The 21,701-nt window shown below is 44.2% G+C and overlaps 1 protein-coding gene across 6 annotated transcripts in view; it reads left to right on the forward strand.

The window, feature by feature from the left end:
• SYNE2 (spectrin repeat containing nuclear envelope protein 2) overlaps positions 1-21,701 on the forward strand; it is a 161,343-nt gene that overhangs the window by 121,259 nt on the left and 18,383 nt on the right. For all 6 annotated transcript variants that reach the window (XM_065749049.1, XM_065749023.1, XM_065749014.1 and 3 more), the window contains 6 exons: positions 448-642; positions 1,256-1,381; positions 3,150-3,305; positions 7,114-7,272; positions 8,231-8,397; positions 19,138-19,300. In XM_065749049.1, coding sequence (XP_065605121.1) covers positions 448-642; positions 1,256-1,381; positions 3,150-3,305; positions 7,114-7,272; positions 8,231-8,397; positions 19,138-19,300 — 966 coding nt within the window. The remainder of the gene's footprint in view (positions 1-447; positions 643-1,255; positions 1,382-3,149; positions 3,306-7,113; positions 7,273-8,230; positions 8,398-19,137; positions 19,301-21,701) is intronic.

The following is a 21,701-nucleotide window of genomic DNA, read 5'->3' on the forward strand; positions in this document are numbered from 1 at the left end:
TCCTTGTTTTATAAGAATGCAAAAAGAATCAGTGAACTTTGTGGCTGCTTAAAGAAATCTGAAACATTTCATAATGTATTGAAGTCCTCTATTTGTACTTTCCAAAGTTTATCGTGCTCCCACACACCTAATGTTGAATTAACACATTACCAGTATTCCATTTGGTGCTAGCCTTGTTTCATTTCATCTTTATTTTTACCTGCTGTTTAAAGATGATTTTCAGCAGATTTTACAAGTTAGTGCTTATGCTTTTCATTAGTGAGGAAAGCCAGAATATCGTCTCCCTCCTACTCCAAATTGCCCTTCCCCCCTGCTGTTGCTTTAAGGAAAGAAACAGTGATCCTATTGCTCGTGTTACAGACTAATTTGAGTTGTAGGCGAATTAATATTGGTGGTTTAGTTGGAGTATGTCACAATTAACAGCTTAGAAACTTCTTTCTTTTGAAGAGCAAGGCAGTGATCCTTCAGAGGTGGCAAGGCACGTACTCCTCAATCATTGATGTTGGTGAGAAGTTGCGCACTGACTCCGATCCTGAGACCAGCGCTGCTCTGCAGGAGGAGCTCAGCCAGCTGCAGCAGAACTGGGGGGACACTCAGGTCCAGCTGGAGAAGATGAAGATGCAGCTCAGCAGCATCCTGCAGGTAGACCATGCCCTCCAGAGGAGGAGCAGCACTTGCCATGTGCCATCAGGGCTTGTGGGAAGCTAAAAGCGTAGTCCTCAAGCTCTCCTAAGGTTCATATCTATTTGTTACCATAATGGATGTTCCCACTCTGATTGCTGTCATGCATCCATGGCCTGGAGCCCTCCCATGCTTTGGGGTATGAAACCTGAGCTAAAATTCATCCTAGAGGGATTTAACATTACTCAATACTCCATCTGATGCCGCACCTGTAAACAGAAGGGCAGATCATATGTATTTCCTTAGAACAACAGATCTGCTTTCATGGCTAGACAGCACATAGGTATACCTTACAATTGAATATTGTCAGTGATGTGATCCTTAGTTCCAAATTCCTGCTAAATAGGATAAACAGAAATGCTCCTTAAAACGTACCCTTAATCACAGCAGAAGGTGCAGTCTTGTCTGTAAATCCATGCTCTAAATTATTTCGGGTGACACTGCATATCAAAAAGAAAATCCAAATTCCCACAGCCTGTGATTATTTACTTCAGTGGATTGAAGATGCTGTTTTGGGACCTATCCACATAGTATACATAGTATATAGTATAAATTCTTGTTTCTCCTTGAGCAGAGCTGGGACTGCTGTGAAAAACAAACCAAGGAATTAGAAAGCAGGCTGCGAGAGCTGAAGGACAAAGTAAAAGATCCACTTCCAGTGGAACATGAAGAGCTCTACAAATCCAAGGAGCACATTAAGGTATTGAACAAGCATATTGTATTTGTATAGATGTAGTCTTTGCACATCACCTGATCCCTTTAAAATCAATTTCCCATCTTTTGGTGCCCCTGATTTTTTCTCCTTTTGTACCATCCCAATTGCTGCCAGTCTGCAAAGTGCAGCTGACCAATCTGCATGCATGATGGATATTCTTCCCGCAAAAAAATTACTGCTGTTGTAGTATTTTTTTTCCTCCTTCTGCTCGCTTCCCACCATCTGAAAAAATAAGCTGGCTCTAAACAAGATGTTAAAACTCCCTGGTCTCAGCTCAAGTTGGCTGCCATCCTAATGGCTGCATATTCTCTTTTGTTCTCCAATGAGAGCTTCTCAGGCAAGACACCTAGGAAGGATACAAAGCATGGTGCACACCTGTGGGATCCAGAAATAATTAAAGAGAAAGAAAATTAGAGTAATGGAGTGGCGTAAGCCCTTGCAGCCCATAGTACTTAATGAAAATTAAATGGCAAAGCATTTCCAAGGGATGGGAGACATTATTTCTGGACTGGTCACTCTTTCATCATTCTTTTATGAAGTGAATTGTTGATCTATGTGGTGGGAATAAATAAGCTTTTTAATGAGCCAAGGCTTTGTACTCATTATCAGCTGTCTGAAATCTTTGTGAGCACTGGCTGCCTTTGCCACAGCAGCAGTGCTGGCTGCAGCCCTGAACTATTTGTGAAATGGAAACAGACAGTTCCTGCCCCTTATTCGTAGCAGAGAAATTTGGCTACAGAGATACCAAGGTTAGACTGGACCAGTGCAGCTGTTACTCTGGGATATCATAGCAGAATAAAATATCAGGAGCAAAATGATGTGGAATTCCAACATTGGCTTCATTACTGCGGGAATTCAACCTTTATCAAGATTAAACAAATACGTGTCTGCACATCTATCAGCAGTAATTTGGTGTGAACTTGAGCAAATGTTTCAGCATCACTTTATTTTTACCTCCAGTGTTGAAGCAGACCAGAATCTTGCTGTTAAGATTTAGATAAAAACTGGATCTAAAGACCTGTGAAAACAGACACAGGGCTCTGACCCAGCATGTTTCTCCTGACAAACATGCAATTTTTTTCCTATAAAATGAGAACAATTAAGTTCTTTGTAAGAGCTTTTTATATCACAGGAGCCAGTGACCACCTTGCAAAATGGCACATAATGCTTGGAATCTCCAACAAGCAATGCCTCTTTAACACTGATCAGGAAAGTGCATAACTGTGTTGCAAAGGGAAGGGGAATGGGAGAAGGGAAGCCAAGGAAGTGTTTATGTGAGTAAGCAATTTAAAGCTCCAGATTTCTGAGAAATCTGATGAACTGGCTGTGAGGTCACGCGTTAGCAAAGGTAACCAGATTTTTGTTTCCTTAGCGTATAGGTAACTAACCTGAAATTGGAACAACTTGGCCAAAATAAAAAAATTGAAAATTCAGAGAAGTGGTCACGTCATTTTGGCTGTGAAATTCTTTCCTGAAGCACAGGGAGCTGCTGGGCTCAAGCAGCATTTTGGTACATTTGGCCACACCAGAGGCTGCTGCTGCACCAGTGAATGAGCAGCAGCACTGCCCTGGGCTCTGGGTCAAGCCCTGAGCCAAACCCATGGGGTCCCCATCCAGTCCGGCCAGAGAGCGCTGCACAAGCACTGCACATTCCCCTCCTCTCCTCCCCCACAGGCCAGGCAGGGGATTAGCGAGCAGGTTTGGAAAGCAGAGGAGCTTAGTGCCAAGGCTTGTGCTGGGTGTTTCCATGCAGGAGCTGGAGCAGTCGCTGGCAGACTGGGCCCACAACATGAAGGAGCTGCAGGCCATGAAGGCGGAGCTGGCGCACTGCGTCCTCACCGAGGACATGATGGTGCTCCAGGAGCAAGTGGAACATTTGCACAGACAGTGGGAAGAGCTCTGCTTACGAGTAAGTTTTCTGCATAACCTGATTTTTTTTATAGCTAGGTGTTCATGGGGCCTGGAGGAAAAGGGGGAGCAGGCCAGCACATGGGGTTTCTTTTGAGGTTGGGTTATTTTTGTGGGGTTGGGTTATTTTTGTGGGGTTGGGTTATTTTTGCAGCATTGGGAGGGTTTGGGACTTCTGGGGTAGCTGAACATGGCTGAATTTTGCCTTTTTTTTCCTGGTGACAGTGCTGTGATTTTTATTTTTTATTGCAAGCCCTTTGTAAGTAGTCAGTACCTGCATTGCATGGAGCCCAAATGCAGCTGTGTGCTGCCATGGGTGGCTTTGTTCTGGGCCGCCAAAAGTAGAGGGGGAGGGAGAGGGGATAAACACAGGAATTGCCTGAGGGGTTGAATCTGGGAAAGGAAGGGGGATGCCCTAGCGATCTGGTGTCAAAGAATGCTAGGAAGGTTGATGGTTGAGAAAACTTAACTGTGTTTAAATGCCAACTTTGGGTTTTAAACGAGTTCTGAACTGGCTTGTCTGCTCCGTTGCAGCAACACACTGCAAAACATTTATGTTCTTTGTGACTTGTTATTACACTTAATTTAGTTCTGCGTGTAAAATAACCTGGGAAAATTTACCAGCAAAGTCACATGAACTTGATTCATTGGGTTATTATGCACTTTGAATTGGTGTTTACTTTGCCTTGTTAACAGAATTGGAAGAAGCAAAATACTTCAGGTTTTAAGTTATTTGGGATGACTGTGCGTGTCAGCAGCCAAACTGTTACCTCTCTTTACTCTCGCCTCCATAGCTTTTATCCCACAGTTTGCAAAAAAAAAGTACTGAAGGAAGTTAGTGCTTCATGTCCAAGCCTTACTTAGACCAAGGTGAAGCAATCTCGGTGGGAACATTGCCAGAGCAAGGAATGAGTAGCTCTGTTTATTCCACAAACTTTGATGTGATGAAATAGTTATTTGAGTTGCTTTTTGGCCTTGCAGTGAAAAGGGATTTACAATCTTCGACAGTTAATCTACAACCAGTGTTGTCTCTGTTACTGTTCCTGAGCTCTGAAAATAATGCCAGACGCCCTCCCCTTTCCCAAGGCTGTTAGTTGTAAATTAGAATGCCTGAGCCATTTTCCTAATGAAAATCTGCAGTTAAATTTATACAGGAGAAAAGTTCGTTATTTTTTCCTTTCTTTTTTTTTGTGAACTGCTGATGGACTTTGGTGAGCAGCTCTAAATTATGTATGTACCCAACTACAGCCTATCCAGGTTGTATACTTCTGCTTGTAATAATTTCAGTTTAGATTCAAGATTTCCACTTGGATTTCCTGAAGGAACAATATTATGTCCTTGGAGAGATGGCATAAAATAAATATTACATAAGTTATAGACAAGAAATCCTTAGTGGGAGGAAATCAATTCCATTCTGCAGCAGAGGGACATACTGAAATGTTTGCACAGCCTTAATGTGCCCCTGGAGAGCCTGCATGGATGCTCAGAGCCAGACAGAGACTTCATTGGTTCTGCTGCTAGCACAACTGCTTCGTTTAGGCTGTCAAATTAGAGGAGTCAAGACGTATTGTGTAAAAACAATCTGCAGTATAAATGGTGAGGTGGGAAAGCCTTCAAGTGCGAGGCACAACTGCAGCTGTCACGGCCACGGGAGCAGAACAGCCAGCTGTCTGTGCTACACTGGGCAGGGACACAAACACAGTGAGCAGATGCACTCAGGGGATTAGTGTTTACATAGCTGCCCTAGTGAGGTCCACAGAGGTCAAAGATTTAAATTTTTCTATCAGCGAGGCCTGTTCTATGAATGCCAGTGTTCAGGAGGGATGCCTGGTGCTTGGTATGCATGCAGCTTCCTTTGAGGATGTAAAGAGAGCTCCTGCGATGCACAGTGGGTGCAAAACTGGAGCTGGTAGCTGATGGGAGAAAGTGCTGGAAGCAAAGCATGACTCAGAGGGCTTGTGTTCCTTGAAGCTTCTCTGGGATCTTTTGTCTCCTTCCTGCTTTACTCCAATCTGTATTGGTTAGTCAACTAAGAAGTTCCTCTTAAATTCTGTGTTGCCCCATGCATATAAGACAAAAATGGAGTCAAGATAATCTCAGAATGTAACAACAGTTTGCTGACATGCATAGCCTCGTCAGTTTATCAAGTCGGCTCACCTCATAACAAAGGAGATGCTGTGGAGGAGCATCCCCTCCACAGGTGGTGGTGGAGGGATGAGATATTTCCCTTCATACCTCTCAGGCTGAGGGTACAAGGAAGCATCCCAGAAACAGGCATTCATAGGATGTAGGGAGACTTTCCTAGGTCTCTAGGAAACTTTTTGCCTGGATGAAATTTGGAAATGGTTTTTACTGTGTCCCAGAATAGCACAGGCCGCATCTAGGGAGGTCCCTTATCTCAGTGGGTAAGGCCACATAAAAGGCCAGGGAAGCTTCAGGTTGGATATTAGGAAACATTTCTCAGACAGGTATTGGAGCAGTCTGCCCAGGGAGGTGGTGGAGCCACAATCCATGGAGGTGTTCAAGAGATGTGGAGATGTGGCACTGAGGGACATGGCTTAGTGGGCATGGTGGCAATGGTTGGCTGTTGCACTTGGTGATCTTAGCGGCCTCTTCCAACCTTAATGATTCTGTCATCCTATGATCTCTTAACCGAGATTAGCATGAAAGATGTAGAAATGCATTTCATCTCTCCGTTTCCATCCCCCCCCCAAAAAAAAAGAAAAAAGAAAACAAAGAGTTTAAAGGACAAAAGCGATATACTGAGAGAATGTCACCTGGTGCCTCCCATTTTAATCCCAGTGTTGTTTGAAGCTGGTCTGGCATCCACACTACAGTCTTAAATTTTATTGTGAGGTACAAGGGTAGTGCTAGAGATTAGATGAGAATAAGTAGCGGGATTTTGATGAGTCGTGTATGGCATAGGAGGCACATTAGATGTGAGAAGGAAATACTTTTCTTGCTGTGGGGTAGCATTTGGGGTGGCTATTTGCAACTACTTTTTAGCACTTTTCACTACCTCTCTCTCATGATATCTTAGTACAGGAATCTAGCAAAGTAGGTAAATGAAGACAACTATGTATTTAAATCCCCAAGACAAGAAATAAGTGCTGTCAGCTAGTAGAAGAGTGAGCCTGCTCTATTCTGTGATGCTGGAGCAGTGACACTAACTTTGCTGGGTCAGGTAGCATCATACCTTAATTTTCCCATCTAGATAATTTGTTCATCGTTTCTGACAAGTGTAACTTTGAGGGGGAAAAAAGCCCTCAGTTTTCAATAGAAGTTTAGATTCTTGATGTTATTGGGTTGGTGGTTTTTTTTAGAAATTCTCCAAAAGCTGATGATGGAAAGAAAACAGATATTTCCAGAGTCTAAGAAAAGGCACCACCAAACCTGTAGCCAATAGTTGCAGTTAGTCTTACAGTTACAGAAAAAAGAGCTGGCCTAGGAGTTACTTCTTTTGTGCTGTAGGTGGGGCCATAATAAGCAGTAGGTGGTAATTATATATTTTATATTATCTTGTTTGGCATTTTTAGGTTCTCACTGAGCAATATTTATCTTATTATATTTTATTTATAATGTCTTCTGAGGGAGAGAATCTGGTGTTTGCTAGTCAACCTTAGGCCTTGCTATCCAAAATAGCTTATAATAATGATCTGCTTGATGGCTTTGAGAAGAAAGCTGGTGATACATGATAAGTGCTCCTGCAAAATGAAATGTGATGGAATGCAGACTAGAGGGTTTGTGATCAACTGGTTTCCTTCCTGAGGGAGGTGTTGCCAGTGTTTCATTTTTGTGCTTATCCATAGGTGTCTCTCCGTAAGCAGGAGATCGAGGACAGACTCAATGCCTGGATTGTGTTCAATGAAAAGAATAAGGAGCTGTGCTCCTGGCTGGTACAAATGGAAAGCAAAGTGCTGCAGACTGCGGATGTTAGCATTGAAGACATGATAGACAAATTGCAGAAGGTAAGTAGCATTGCTGCTTTTCTACAATTGCAGCCTGATAGCTGGTTACAGGGCAGCCATTCCTCATCTCTTCCTTGCCTTCGAGATACTATAAAAAGAGCATGTACAGGCTGTTGTGAGGTGAGCTGCTCTGTCCTAAGCTCTTATCTTCTTGGTGTTCAGACTTGGGACAAAACACAAGACAGAAATGCCAGCTAACTGCATTTAAGCATGAGTGTGATGTGAGTTGTGCTGGCTGGGCTGAGGCATGAATAGCACAGCCTAGATCTTCCTTGCTAGGGATCACTGATATTCTGGGAGCATCTCACCACCTCCTCCCTTGTCAGCTGTTACACAGCTCACAGCCAGAGGGCAAAGAAAGGACCGAATGATGGGCGGTGTTATGACAGGCAAATGAGAGATTACCACAGCCAAAAATGAAACCTCATTCTGCCCCTTCTCAGTACTCAGTGCAGTTAGTGATTTCTAATTCTTTCGTATTGGTTTGATTTTAAACAGGACATTTTAATTATTATTTCTGGCTGCTGTTCTTCCCCGTGGCTTAAAGCTCTCAATCTCTAATCTCAGATTTCTTCTGGGTGAGAATACTAGCAAAATAAAACCATCCCAGACTTGAGTTTGAGTTCTGTTGAAGTAGTTTGATTTAAAAAAAAAAAAAAAAAGCTAAATCAGGAAAGCAGAGGCAAGTTCAGAACATTGAAGTGCTATTTAGAATTAACTCCTGGCACTTGTAAGTCTTTAGCTACTTATTTTTTTCATATTGGCTTCATTGTGAGAATACTCTTCCATTTAATTTTTTTTGTTTTGTTTTGTTTGTTTTTAAGTGGAACGATTTTATATATTAATGTAAAAACCTCAGCCATCCCAAGCCAAACCAGTCCTCAGGCATGGGGAAAGAAACTGAGAGTTTTGTTTTGCTTTGCCCAGAAATTAAGCGGTGTTTGTTTATGTTTATCAGGATTGCATGGAAGAAATAAACTTGTTCAGTGAAAATAAGCTTCACTTGAAACAAATGGGTGACCAACTGATCAAGGCGAGCAACAAGAGCCGAGTTGCAGAAATAGATGATAAACTCAACAAAATCAATGATCGCTGGCAGCATCTATTTGATGTCATTGGAGCACGGTAAGATGATGTGTTTCAAGGTTAAACATGAGATAAAAGTCAGAAACAGACTGACACAGCTTTTCAGTTCTGTTGAAGTTTACTATTGAGAGTTGAGTTAAACTGAAGTCAGCCTCTTTTTTTTATTAGTATGACTTGTTGCTGTATTATGACACCGAACAGTTTATGTAATGCTGGAGGGCAGGATGTGAGAATGCATATGAAACACAATTTTAATTGTGGATGCTATATAAAGAGTCGGGGTGGTTTCTGTATCACGTGTCAGTTGCAGCCTGATTCTAAGGCTGTATGTAAGGAGTTAATTTAGGCTCTTCAGAAGATCCTTCTGTTTTAAGATAGGCCTCCATTTCACCATTACATGTATGAATGCATGGAATTCGGGAATAGATTTCTGTCTTGACTCTGTAGACAGTCTGATTTATATAATGATTATGTTCCCTTTTGACCTCCAAAAGTATATGGAATTTCATTTAATATTAGGGCTATTTCTTTAGTCAGTCTCTTTCCTAATAACATCTGGAAGACCATACTACAATTTATTTATTTTTTCATTCAGTATATTCTGCATAGTGAATAGTGAAAAGATAATTGCTACTGATGGAAATTAAAGCAAATACATGTATAGTCCAACCAGTGACCTCTTCTTACAGAATTTGACATCTTTATTGAGTTAAGAACATCACAGTCATTTTAGTATTAGTCTTAGGAAGATGATCACATTTGCTAACATCTATGAGCTTCTACCACAGACTGGAGGAGGATGCTGAGCTGGTCTCACCTCCTGCCTGCATTTATTAGTAATGCAGAAATAAAATAACAAGGCTCACACAAAAATTACTGTTGGCCCTAGTTTATCTCCCAAGGTTTTGTTTTGCCTGTAGTCTGCTTCCCTGGACCGTGGGTCTGTTGAACTGGGTGATTGTGCTGAGAATGTAGTGCTTAAATGTCCTGGGTCATCATCAGGAATGAGGTGTGAATTAATGGTGACACATGAGCCACGAATGATTAAGCAGAAGCTGCCTCCTTAAGGTCCAACAGGTTGCTGATAAAGTCTTCCAACAGCTCATCTATCACCAGATACATTTGTATTTGATACTGTGCGGGAAAGAACATTTTGCTTTTATAACAGAACTTTTTCTGTTCTCACCTAATGGTAACATATCACTTTTCAAACACCTTTATGGGCATTTCTGTCTTGCTGTGTTAGTTTTGCATTGTAGCATTTTTTAAATGCAGATCCAAATACATGTTTTTTTTAAAACTGAAGTAAACATGGCATGTTTCTACTAATGGGAAAATACACTAAAGAACTGTTGGGATAGAGGGAGGTCTGGCACTGTTATTCAAGTAGTCTCTGCCAACAGAGCATTTGTCTTTTAACCTGGGATGTCTTCAAGCTTTACCTTCAAGCAAGTGTATGGTAGTGCTTTGAGGTACCTTTGTGTGGATTGGCCTAAAGCATAAGTGTGGCTCCCAGTATTGAATATCCAAGAGGGTTGTCTCAGCTATTGGGCAGCAGGTGCAGTGACTTGTGACAGTTCCTATTTTCTTTCCTTTAGAGGTCTGGAGTGTACTAGCTGCTACCTGTGATTTCTATCAATTTTGCGTTCAGGGCCAGGATAATGACCTGTAAGGAGATGATGAAAGGTTGTTTTAAGCAGCAGGTCTGAGGTTATCAGGCAGCCCAGTGGGCTTTGCTGGTCCTCTTGGATTTAATGCCTAATGGAGGTGGTTCAGTGCTTGGAATAATTTTGCAGCATGGATGTAGCACATCTCATCCCTCACCTTGCTGTGTGGTGGCAGGGCTGGAACTTGAGCTGTTGTTGGTCACTCAGTTATAAATATCCACCAGACTCTAGGAGAGTTTATTTTGCTCTGCTTTCAATATTGTGATGTGTTTTAAGGCAGTAAGGAGGAGGCCCACCCTTCACCTCTGGGTAGCATCTCCTGATAGAATGAGAGGTAATGACCTTGAGGTGCAACATGGGAAGTTCAGGTTGGATATTAGGAAAAAATTATTCTCAAAAAGAGTGGTCAGGCATTGGAACAAGCTTCCCAGGGGGGTGGGGTGGGTCACTGTCCCTTGGAGATTTTTCAAGAAGAGGATATATGTGGCATTGAGGGGTATGATGGTGATGGATTCATGATTGGACCAAATGATCATAGTTGTCTTTTCCAACCTTAACAATTCTGTGATTCTAAGCTCATGTGCTGTGGAGGAGGCAGCAGTTCTATTCCTCCCATGGGTGACATAGGCTGGGCCCCTTCATGAGAGAGTAGAGCAGAGCAAAGTAGCCTTGGAGGTGAGATGACCTGTGAGCATGGGCTGTGATGCTGAACTATGAATTAGAGGATAAAGTATCTATTGATGATCTGTGTGTTGAAAGCTAGCTCTTTATCCTGGACACTGAATCCTTCAAGTAGACAAGCACTACATGACCCTGTGGCTGGAGGGTATAGAATAACCCATATTCCACGAGGGAGTCCAGTTGTGATTTACAGGTGATATCTGTTCTGTGGTCTCTAATGTCTCTATTGCTGACCCAGCAACTTGGGTAACATCTGCCTTTCCTTTATAGCAGCATATGTGTATGTCTGTGCGATACCAAAATGAAAGCAAACCCATTTCAAGCCAGTCTTTCAATACAGAGTATTCCACCTGATAGCTTATTTCACCTTTTAAAACCAATAAACGTCCCAGGACAGATGGGCAAATTAGGTGAGCTCTCCATTTAGTCTTTGAAGTGATTCACTTAGTTCATGGTGACAAGCTCAGATTTGCCATATGGCAGTGCTTGCAGGACTTAGCACTTACATTGTATGCCTGTTCTCAGCTTGTGTAGTGACAAAGCCTTGCTGCGTACGTTGCAGCTGCAGAGTAGCGTGGTACAAACTTGGAAAGGTCTCAAAATGTTCGTTTTCATGGGGTAAAATGTGTTAAGATAATAAGTGCTTGGGAAGGAGAACAAATGAATTCTGTGCAGCTCAGAAGATACTCTTAACAGTGCAGGTTATTGTGCTGAAGTCTCTGCTGATAAAGGGAGAATGTGAGTGTACCAAGAGGCAGAAAGGGAGCCTTGTGTTGACCATGAGGATGGGCATCAAATCTCTTGCTTTTCTTTGGTCACTGACCTTGTGGCAGCACTCTGCGAGGAAAAAAAACAGCATGTTTGCACTCCTACTCAGTGCAAAGGCAGAAACAGCAGAAAAACAGTGCAGTCTGCATGCACGTGGGTATTTGGGGTCCATGAGCTGGTCTGGACATTTGGGGTCCATGAGCTGGTCTGCCCTAGGCAGCCTGATCTGCCTATGGAAAGTGAGAATTGGGCAAGGTGGTCTGTAAGGTTTCTTTCAACTGAAACCACCCTACAATTCCCTGATATATTCCCAAACAGTCTGAAACAGCTCAGGTTGCAGTAAAAGGGGAGTTAGCTGAAGCTCTTCAGTGACAACACCTTGCACTTGCAGCACAGGGATGCTGCTGGATTTACTGGGGAGCTCCAGTGAATTTCTGCTCTGCTCTTAGCTTTCCCTTCATCCCTGCATCCTCACCACTGTGGGTCTGCCCTGGTAACCACCCCGATGGCAGCAGGCCGAACTAGGATCAGGCAAGTTCATACTGCCCTCAGCTGCTCCCTGGATGCATTTTCTGCCACGTGTCTTGCCCTTTGGCAGGGCAGTGCAGTGAGCACCACGTGTCGGTGCACCGTCCCACTCTGCTGCAGGGCAGCTGCACTCCGAGCTCAAAGGTCTTCCTAACTGCTGCATATGGGTCCTGCATGGGGAGCAAAGCTAAGTGTGTGACTGTGGGTACACCATACAGCCATGTACAGCAGAATTATACTGGTTTGTGGCAGCACCACTGTAAAATCTCATTCTTTGTAATCATTTTGGTGCAAAAAATTGTAATAATAATCATTTGTATGGTTGAAATATCACTTGCAAAGCACCTGCATTCTTTCCTTGCTCTCCAGGTTCCCTGTCCTTCAGGGATTAAAGTTCTGTTTGGTGCAGGAGCTGTGACAGGATTCATTATCGTCTCAGGCAGGATGGTTGGGCTTACTGGGTTATGCAACGCATGCTGAGGTGTGCTGGGAGCGGAGGGGGGAGCCAGCTGGGCTGGGCATGGCCATGTCTCTCTGCCTGTCTCCCAGGGAGGGTTCTTCCCACTTTTCTGTCCCAGACCTGCTGTGCTGAATGTGCCTGTCCCTTCCTGGGCCGTAGTCAGGTGGAACGGAGCCTGGGTGTGATATAACCATGCAGTGAGAGGTGTCTGCCTGGTGTGTTCCTTTTCTGCCGTGTGTTGAATGTGAGCGATTGGCAAGCTCACACAGGTCTGCAGATTACCTGAATGCAGAGCAGCCTTTGATTTCCAGCCCATTCCTTGCATTTTTGGGGGGATTACTACAGCTTTTATTTTTTCTCTGATGTTTGCTGGGTGTGGGCAGTGACTTTTAACCCAAGGTGCCGTGAGTTCCGCCTTAGTTCCCTGCCCCGTGATCACTGGTAGTCATAACACACAAATTATGACAGTGTGTTTTTCCACAGACGAGTGATACCGTAAAACACATGGGGCTGTTTTGTCCTCCAGGCTCCTTGCAGGCCTTCCACCTGCACTGGGAGGTTACAGAGAGGACAGGGCAGTGTGTGGGAGATTTAATTCGTACTTAAAGATCCGGGATAGAATGGTACAGGCGACAAAGAAGAGCGCAGAGGAAGTAAGGATACACCCGTGTGCATGGTGCCTGTGTGCAGATGGACCTTTGCTTGATTTTGGCTTCGCTTTGAATTAACCTTGCTGCACATCATCCGGGTGTGAGGCTGTGCACGAGCAGAGGGACGAGATGAGCGCCAAGCGCAGCTCTGTCAGTGCCGAAGCCTCCAGCCTGCCACCGTGCTGCGTGCGTTCCTTCGCGTGCTCCTTCTCTTGTGTCAGGATAGAGCTCTTGTGGGTTTGCTGCGAGGAGGAATGCGGCCGTTTGCTAGGTAAAATGCCAACCCAAGTGCTGTGGGGCTCAGAGCTGCCACGGGCTCCCCAGCTCAGGGGTTGGGGAGGAGGATGGGCGAACAACCCCCCCCTCCCCTCCCCTCCCAGCGCAGGATGCTAAAGCAGCGAATAAATAGGGCATCTGTGGAGGAGGGGTTTCCTCATCCGTGTGTGCCGTGGTCACACAAGCATTCGCTTGGTCCCCTGGCTGCTTGGGATTTGCAAGCTGAGGAATGGTTGCTACTTGTGAACCGTAAGTGCTGAATCGGGCTCTCGGTGGCAGTGGGTCGTGCTGGAGCTGTGGGCATGGGGCTGGGGGGGGGCAAAGAGGGGGTGCTTTGCAGCGCGGGTGCGCCGGCGCCTCAGCGCCGTTCCCCTTGGACAAGTGGCCGAGCCAGCAGGCTGCGTGTGGGGCTTAGGAGGAGGAACGGCCCTCAGGGCCTCTGCCTTCAAATCAGACGCTTTGGCAGTTTGCAGCCAAGGCAGAGGAGATGGGCAGCAGCAGCCTTCAGCTGGCTGCCGGGGGACGTGAGGAGAGCCGTCCTCCAGCGTGGCCGTGTGTGCTGAGCTCACAGCCCACGCACACAGGGCTTCCTGTCGTGTCAGCAGCACCACTGAGGTGTCCTTGCATTGTAAACGAGGGCCTGAAATTACCATTGGCATCGCTACCCCGAGTCGAGTCTTTTGTCCTTTGCACAGCTATGCTCGCCCCGCACCTCGCTGAACAAAGGTTCCAGGTCTGGTGCATCTCATTTGCTGCAGTAAACAATCCTGGCAGCTGGCGGGGCGACGGCAGCCCCTCCACTTGTACAGATAAATGGAGGCGGTGTCTTTTTCTGCCCGGCTGCAATGACGTTTGTGTTCGTGAGTGATGGCTTGGAATATACATCGGGATGTTTTTCATCTCATTAGATGCTAAAATGCGAACGGTATTTGTTACCCTTTCAGCTCTCCTGTGCCTTTCCCTGCAGCACTTTGACAGCTAAGGGAATGAAGCTGGCAGGCATTTTCTCATCTTTTGTGTTGTGTGAACACACTTCACTCAACCTGGAAGTGCCTCATAGCGGTGGATAATTCCCGAGTAGTTACTACAAAATATTCTGCTGCTTTGTGGGGCTGTGCAACAATTCAGCCCCAAACAACCTAATTTGGTTATCCTGCAACCCAACTGGCAGCTTTACAGGGGTATTAAGGCCCAAATCCAATCTCGAGTCAGGTCAGTTAGTCCTTCTGTTCACTTTTGGAGCCAGCTTTTCATTATAATCTCCTGCTTTTGTTCTTTTTCTGCCACCAGTATTTTGGTGGAAAGATCAAGATGTGTAGAAGCGGGCTTTGTTTGGCTTATCCCATGCGTCTAATGCGTGTTTCTAAGCTCTGTTTTGAATCAGGATGCCTTTAGAGTTGGGCCTGTGGCAAAGAACAAGACAGATTTGAGTGTTTTGTTTTGGGTTTTTTTGGATTAATTGTGATATTATTCGGATTTACTTCCATTTTATTTGCTTCTGGGAGCATGTTGAAGTGTTGAAAGGCACAAGGTTAATTCTCATTGGGAAGCAGACTGTGTATTGCTTCATCTGGGAAACAGTAAGTTTTGCCTATTTGACTTGAGAATATGTATTGAGAATATATAACTTGAGAGTTATCCTTCAGAATTCCTTTAACAGTGGTGGTGGTGTTCTTTGGGTGACTGGAAGGAACACTTGGAGTTTCATTGCTGTTAATTCACTGCATGTTGAGTGATTGTCACTTGGACATGGGGAAGCTTTTGCCCCAGGTTTGGGAGCTGCACACCCACACCCAACTCCCCGTCCCATCTTTCTGCACCAATTGCTCTTTCTGGATGCATCTCAGGAGAGTTCATGAGCTTTCCTGCATGCAGTTTACAGCGCTGCTGAGCGTGGCTGTTGCAGAGGTGTAAGGGCTTTTACGGATGTAAGTAGGATTTTTTTATGCTCTGTAATTTCTAGCCAGAGAAATGGCAGTTCTCTGACTTCTGTGCAAGCTGAGGTGCTTGATTAGGATGCTCCACTTTCACACTATTCCACCTGTTGCCTTCAGCACAGGGCCCTGCCCTTTGCCTTGGGCTCGGGGTTTGTGGGCTGTAACAAAAACAGGTTGGCCTGTGTGAACATCTGGAGAGAACTGCCTTCCTGTTTACAAACTGCACTAATGTGAGCTTCCGTTAGGTTTTTGTTCTCCTCTGGCTGCTTGCCTGAAGTTTGAGATTGATGACTTAGGTCATTAAGGGTGGTTCAATGACTGACAAATGCCATATTCTTCCCAGAATATGAAAGAAATTAAATTAGATATTTACAGTGGTGCATCTGTGATGGCAACTGCTAGGAGATAAATACAAGTTCATGGTGCCACTCACTTTGAAGCTGTTATTTGTTGGATGTGCTGACAATCATAGAGGCATAAATCATTAATTATAATTGAATGTCCCTTATTTTAGCTTTGGGCTGCCTTGTTCATATCCACCTAACTTGTTTTCCCGTGTGCAGGTTTAATAAAGTAACCCATGGCTTGTAACCTGTGATTTTTTCTGTAATGCAAATTCAAGGCAGAAAATATGTGGATATAGATTGAGAAAGTTAAGCAATCAGAGGAGCAGTACTGAGCAGCAGTCTGAACTAGGGACTCAGTAAGTCAGCAGTGGCATCTGATGATTCTCGCAAGGCATTCCCAAAGCAGAAAATGTCTCTGTACAGGAGAGCAACAGTTACCTTTGCAGAATAACAGTATTTGTTGGTCTGATACAACCACAGCGTTTATGCCAGTGTATCAACAAATTTAGAGCTCTCCTTTCTGAATGATGCTACTTGTTTCACTTGCCATTCAGTTTTTAGGGCAGCAGTCAAGCCTTGGTTCTTCCTGACTGGTCTGAAGTAATGGAGCGGTGCAGTAGTGCAGATATTTGGCTTTAACTTTTTGCAGCTCTTCTACTGGTTCCTTCTCTCTGTGTTCAACACAGAGCCAATTCTGTCTCATCTTTCCAGCAAGAAGGGCTGCCCAGGTTACTCACCCACCTTTGATGAGCCACAGACCTGCTGAGTGTTGTAATCAAGTGGATCAGAATAGGCTGGTGGGACAGGAGCAGGGGAGAGGGTGGAATGAGAATTAGATCTTCTTGGTCAATTTTCTGCCAGCCCGTGACAGCACAAGGAAAAGCTATATGGTTACCAGAGTGTGAGATCTTCATTGAGAACCACTTAATGGAAGCAGGACTGGTAACAGGAAGATTTATGTAGCAGCTGTTTGCTTGGAAACAGGTGCCTTCTGCATAATGGGTTGAACTTGAGAGCAGAGTTCTGAAAAGAACTTGTTAATGAAAGCAAGAGCTGCTGAATGCTTTTGTCACCCCTTGGCTTCCTCTGTCAGCTGCAGCAGTGGAAAACATGGTCAGTGTAAAGGGACAGTCTGCTTTGCCCTTTACACCAGTATGAGTGGCTTTATAGGTGAACCACAGATCCTTCAGGTTGGCTTATAGGGTTGCATCAACCAGGCTAGACTAATTTTACATTTTGGAGTGTGCAGAATTGCTAAATACTTTCCAGGAGTCCTGGTTTTATAGGATTGTTCTCATCCACACTGTAAAACTGCCTGAAAGTTCTGCCTGACCCTTTTGGACCAAGAGGTGGGGAAAGTGCTTCCTATGCTGCTAGTCCATATGAGACCCTAAATTTGCTGGCCTTACTCTGTGCCCTGGAAACACTCAGTAGAACTGAACAAATCCAGCATGATCATTCCCACATCTCTGTAAGTGTTTAAATCAAGTGTCCAGCTGACGTCTGTGTTGTGTTTGGTTGACTTAAGATTGCTAATAAGATCACAGAGTGATATATTCATCATGGATTAGCTATCCTACATAGCTAATGTTGTTGTATCGTATGCTACAGTGGGCAAGTGCAAAACCTGCTCAGTTTCAGGCAGTTTGGACTCCTCTAACACTTGCTAGGACAGCTTGGTAGCCAGGCAGGACAGTAAGCCAGGAAACTCCTCATTTTTCCTGCAAGGAGGGCAGGTCCTTTGCACAAAGCCTGCAGCCCAGTATGCTGTGAGGGCACCTCTGTCTTCATGTAATCTGACCCTGCCTGCACTATGTGAGATTACATCTCCCTCCCTCCCAGCCCCATTCCTAGCTTTGCACAATGCTGCTGCAGACTGGTGAGTTAGGGTTCATCTTGGATGTCCCAGCTGCTGGTATTGTTTAGCTGGTGACAGTTCCCTGCTGCAGCATTTGGCAAAAAGGTCACAGGAGCTGATGAGTGGGAAATGTTTTGGCCTTTTCACACTTGGTACTGAACTTTTAGCACTGTACTTGATTTAGATAGTCTAGCCATTTTTAGACTAGGCAGTTACTTAAAGCTTGATTCAGAAATCGGTGTTACAGTTTCATGTAGGGTCCAAAAATCCATCCCCAGGTGTAGGTTCAGAATTAGACAGGGATGAAAGAGGCCAGGAAGGATGGTGTGGGGAAAAGATGCCAGCTGGAAGCAGGCCCTCTGTAGTGCAGGGAAGAAATCATTTCACCTGACTCTAGTTGGTGTATATAATACTGCACTGTAGACCAGTGTGTTCATGATGCTTTTTGGTACAGTTCATCCCACCTTATAATCTAGATGTTTAAAACAGCTCTGATTAAAATCAGGATCTAGAATTCATGTTGTTGTTTTTTTTTCTTCCATTAACTATCAAGGTGTGGTTGCAGGCTGTGGTACCAAGCTAAAGTCAGAAGGGATGTACTTCACCCAGTATCGGGCTTTTTAGTAATTGCTCTTAGGAATGGCAATAAATGAGAATTACAAGAGGATTTATGAGAGCAGTGAGGTGCTTTAGCAGATAGTCCTCCAATGCATGAGGATAAATACACAAAAATTTGTAACCAAGCTACTTGAGTAGTGTGAGAGGCTTATAAAGGATTTTGACTTGCAAACATGCTGTAAAGGTTGTAAGTAAGGAGAAGTTTGTGCTTTGAGAGCTGTGATATGAACAGCTGTAAGAAAACTGATTGTTCTATACAGTAACTTTATAACTATAACTATAAACTTTATTTGCTTGTCTGATGTATGACTCCCTAGCTGTTGGATATTTCCCTTTTTCAGTATGTGTTGTTTTGTTTGTTTTTTTTTCCATTTTCACCCACTATGAGAGTCTGGCATCTCTCCACACGTTTCAGTTTGTTGTTTAAAAGAACTTTGATGTCATCATAGCACTCTGAGGTCTGAAGCTGCTATAGCTCAGGCCTCCTCCTCTTCTGTCAGCATTCATTTGCCCAGAATGTTGGACCTGTGGTGTAGGCACCACATTGATGGTGGCAGCACATCTCCATTGGTAGCTTGCTGGTAGTCCTGCTGCATAGAGTAGGCCTGGTGGCTGATGAAGAAAGCCTTGACCATCATTCACAGCAGGTACATTGGGCCATAAATACCCCATTTAGCTTAACAGAGACGTGTTATAAGCACCCACTTAGACTGATATCCAAGAATGAACTGAAGAGCTGATCAGCAGATGAGTGAGGCTACAAAAATTGACACTGCTCATTTAGTTCCAGTAAGTAATTCATACAAGACCTTCCTGCAGTTGTAGAGCAGAGGCTTGCTGAGCCTGTTCAGGTAGTTTTGAACTCTGGTTTACAAGACAGCAGGTTGGTGTGACAGTAAAAGAAAGCCATGCCTGTTGTCACCTTCTGCTAACATAATTTCCACTGATTACAGATGTTTGTAACAAAATGTTCTTCCTGGTTTGCTTAGGGTGAAGAAACTGAAGGAAACATTTGCTTTTATACAACTTTTGGACAAAAACATGAGTAACCTTCGCACCTGGTTGGCCCGGATTGAGTCAGAACTTTCTAAGCCTGTTGTTTATGACATCTGTGATGACCAAGAAATCCAGAAGAGACTGGCAGAACAGCAGGTGGGAAATAGGAGCAGCCAAAGTGAATGAGCTAGAAATTTGCTGACAATTGGTCTTAGTTTAAAATCACCTTTCTGTTTTCTTTAGCCAGGCCTTCTTACTTTCACTGCATGTTCCTGCCAAGATGCATTATGTGGAAAATTTTTATTTGCTTGTTGTTATTTAGTATTGTAAGTGTTGGTTTGCTCTCTCTTCTCCCCTCCACTGGAAAATACCCACAAAGTACAAGAAACAGCTTTTTCATGTCTCTGAGTTTTTGTCTGGTTAAGTTCAGCAGACTTTACAAGGGCTTGGCAAGGCACTTTTTGTTTAATGCCATTTTGCCTTGTCCTGTTGCTATCAGACCACTTAAAAAGTTGTTCTCCCTCCTGATAATAGGCTCCTTTTAAGTAGTGAAAAGCCACAATGAGATCTCCCCAGAGCCTTCTCTTCTCTGGGCTGAACAAGCCCAGCTCCCTTAGCCAGGAAGATAGATGACCTAGGCTCAACATTGCACAGCCTGAATCATGGAAGCAAGCTGGCTGTGACAGATGTAAGTGCTGTGATATGAGATACTGCCCTTTCTAGCTCACTCCTCTTCCCTCTCTGCTTGCTGACAGTCACCACAGGACACTGTGTGACAGTGCATGGATCCTGCTGAAGCTCAAGTGTGAACTACCCTAGCACTGTTGGCCATTGATTGAGTACATATATGCATTTCTCCAAGGCAGTGGCTTACCAAGGAGCTCCTAAGGATCTGTGTTAGTTTTTAAGTTCAGAAGATGGCAAGGACTGGTTACAACTAAATGTGCAAGCTTTTCCAGCCAAAAGGAAGTGCAGGTTGAGATGTTCTGTAGTAAATCTTCTGTCTCTAGCAGCCAGGGAAGGAAAAAGAGCTTTTCCAAAGCATAGACTTGCTGGTAGAGCAGCATAAACTGTGTCACTCTTTCCTCTGTGCTGTAAGTCTGCCCTTGTTCCCAGTGCCTCCCTGGTAAAGCTTGAGCATCACCATGGCTGTCTTCTGACTCTAACAGGAGTATTTGCCCTAAAACTGAAGATCAAGAATAAAGTTGTGAAGTGTGGAACTTCATGGCATCTGCCCTTTAAGATGCCATGCATATGAGTGTTCTTCCCGTTCTTTCCATATTCATTCTTTCTGGCTTCTGCTTTCTTGTCTAATAAAAGATCCCTTACTGACCCAAACCTGAGGGCTGTGTGCTCTGCTGGCTGGTATGGCTCTCAGTTGCCTCAAGTCCCAGAGATCATGGGAAGGGACAGTACTTCTGTGACAGGAGTGGGGATGGCTCCCACCAGGTGCATGCCAGCAGCTGGTCAAACCACCAGAAGCTTTGGTCCGGTGGTCTGATGGCTCCATCTGCATTATTATATAAGCAATGTGGAGGTGTGTTCTCCCAACCTTTTGCATTTTTCAAAGGCTGTGATAAATTGCCACACGGAGGAGAATGGGGGATGCAAAGGAGTTTTTTTCCAAACTAAAGCCATCATAGCAAGAGCCATCATTCCCTGCTCAGAGCTGTCTACTGCTTTGCTGTTTGGTTTCTGTCAATGCAGACCTGTGGGCACCTCCAGACTGCTCCTACTGTAAACTTTTAGCAGATTGAGCACGAAAAGCTTGTGCTGACTGAAGAGACTGTAGGAAAAACACATTAGCAAAACTAAACGCAACAAGTAAAGATATCCTTCCTGGTTTTATCTGAACGATTATTTCAGCACGTGCAAAGTGTTGGTGAGGAATATGCCCTACAGGCTTTGTTTGTTTGACATCCTTGGCTGGAAAAGCTTTACTTGTTTGGTCTTGAATAATGACATTTAAAAGCATCGTACTCCAGGGAGATGTTTTATGGCACATTCGTTCTGTTGTTAAAAGAGTTGAAAGATGAAGATTAAAACATGGATAATACTCCTTTTAAGATTTCAAGTTGATTTCACCAGTGCAAAGTCTAGCAGCATGTAGACTGCTTAAGTTGAAGGAAGAGTACTTTTCTGGGCTCAGGATATGTTCTTGTCCCCATGGTTCAGCTGTGTTTCTCTCACCCTAGTGCAGAAGGGTCACTTGGATTAACAGCTGTCAAAACAGCAGGGGTTACTGCATACCAGCCTGGGCATGATTAAAAGTAACGAAACGCTGCTAGCACGGTGTCGTAACATAAATAAGATGGTTTTGTAATCTGTGTTGCAGATTCTCATTTTTTCAAATACAGTGTTAAATCCAGAGTAGTTGAATAAATTCAGAAGAATTTCTCCAAGTAGCAGTGGGGTAGAGCTGCTTTGAGAAGCAGCGACTGTACTAAAATGACACCTCTGCCTTGTGCTCAGAGAACAGCTGTGAATCACTAGTAAGTTATTAAAAATGATGCTGGGTCTGCTTCTGGCAGTCTCTTACCTGTGTAAAGATTTTAGT

This window comes from Cyrtonyx montezumae, unplaced genomic scaffold (genome assembly GCF_038088225.1).
Source record: "Cyrtonyx montezumae isolate F1298 unplaced genomic scaffold, pur_monq_1.0 scaffold_10, whole genome shotgun sequence".
Classification (NCBI taxonomy): domain Eukaryota; kingdom Metazoa; phylum Chordata; class Aves; order Galliformes; family Odontophoridae; genus Cyrtonyx; species Cyrtonyx montezumae.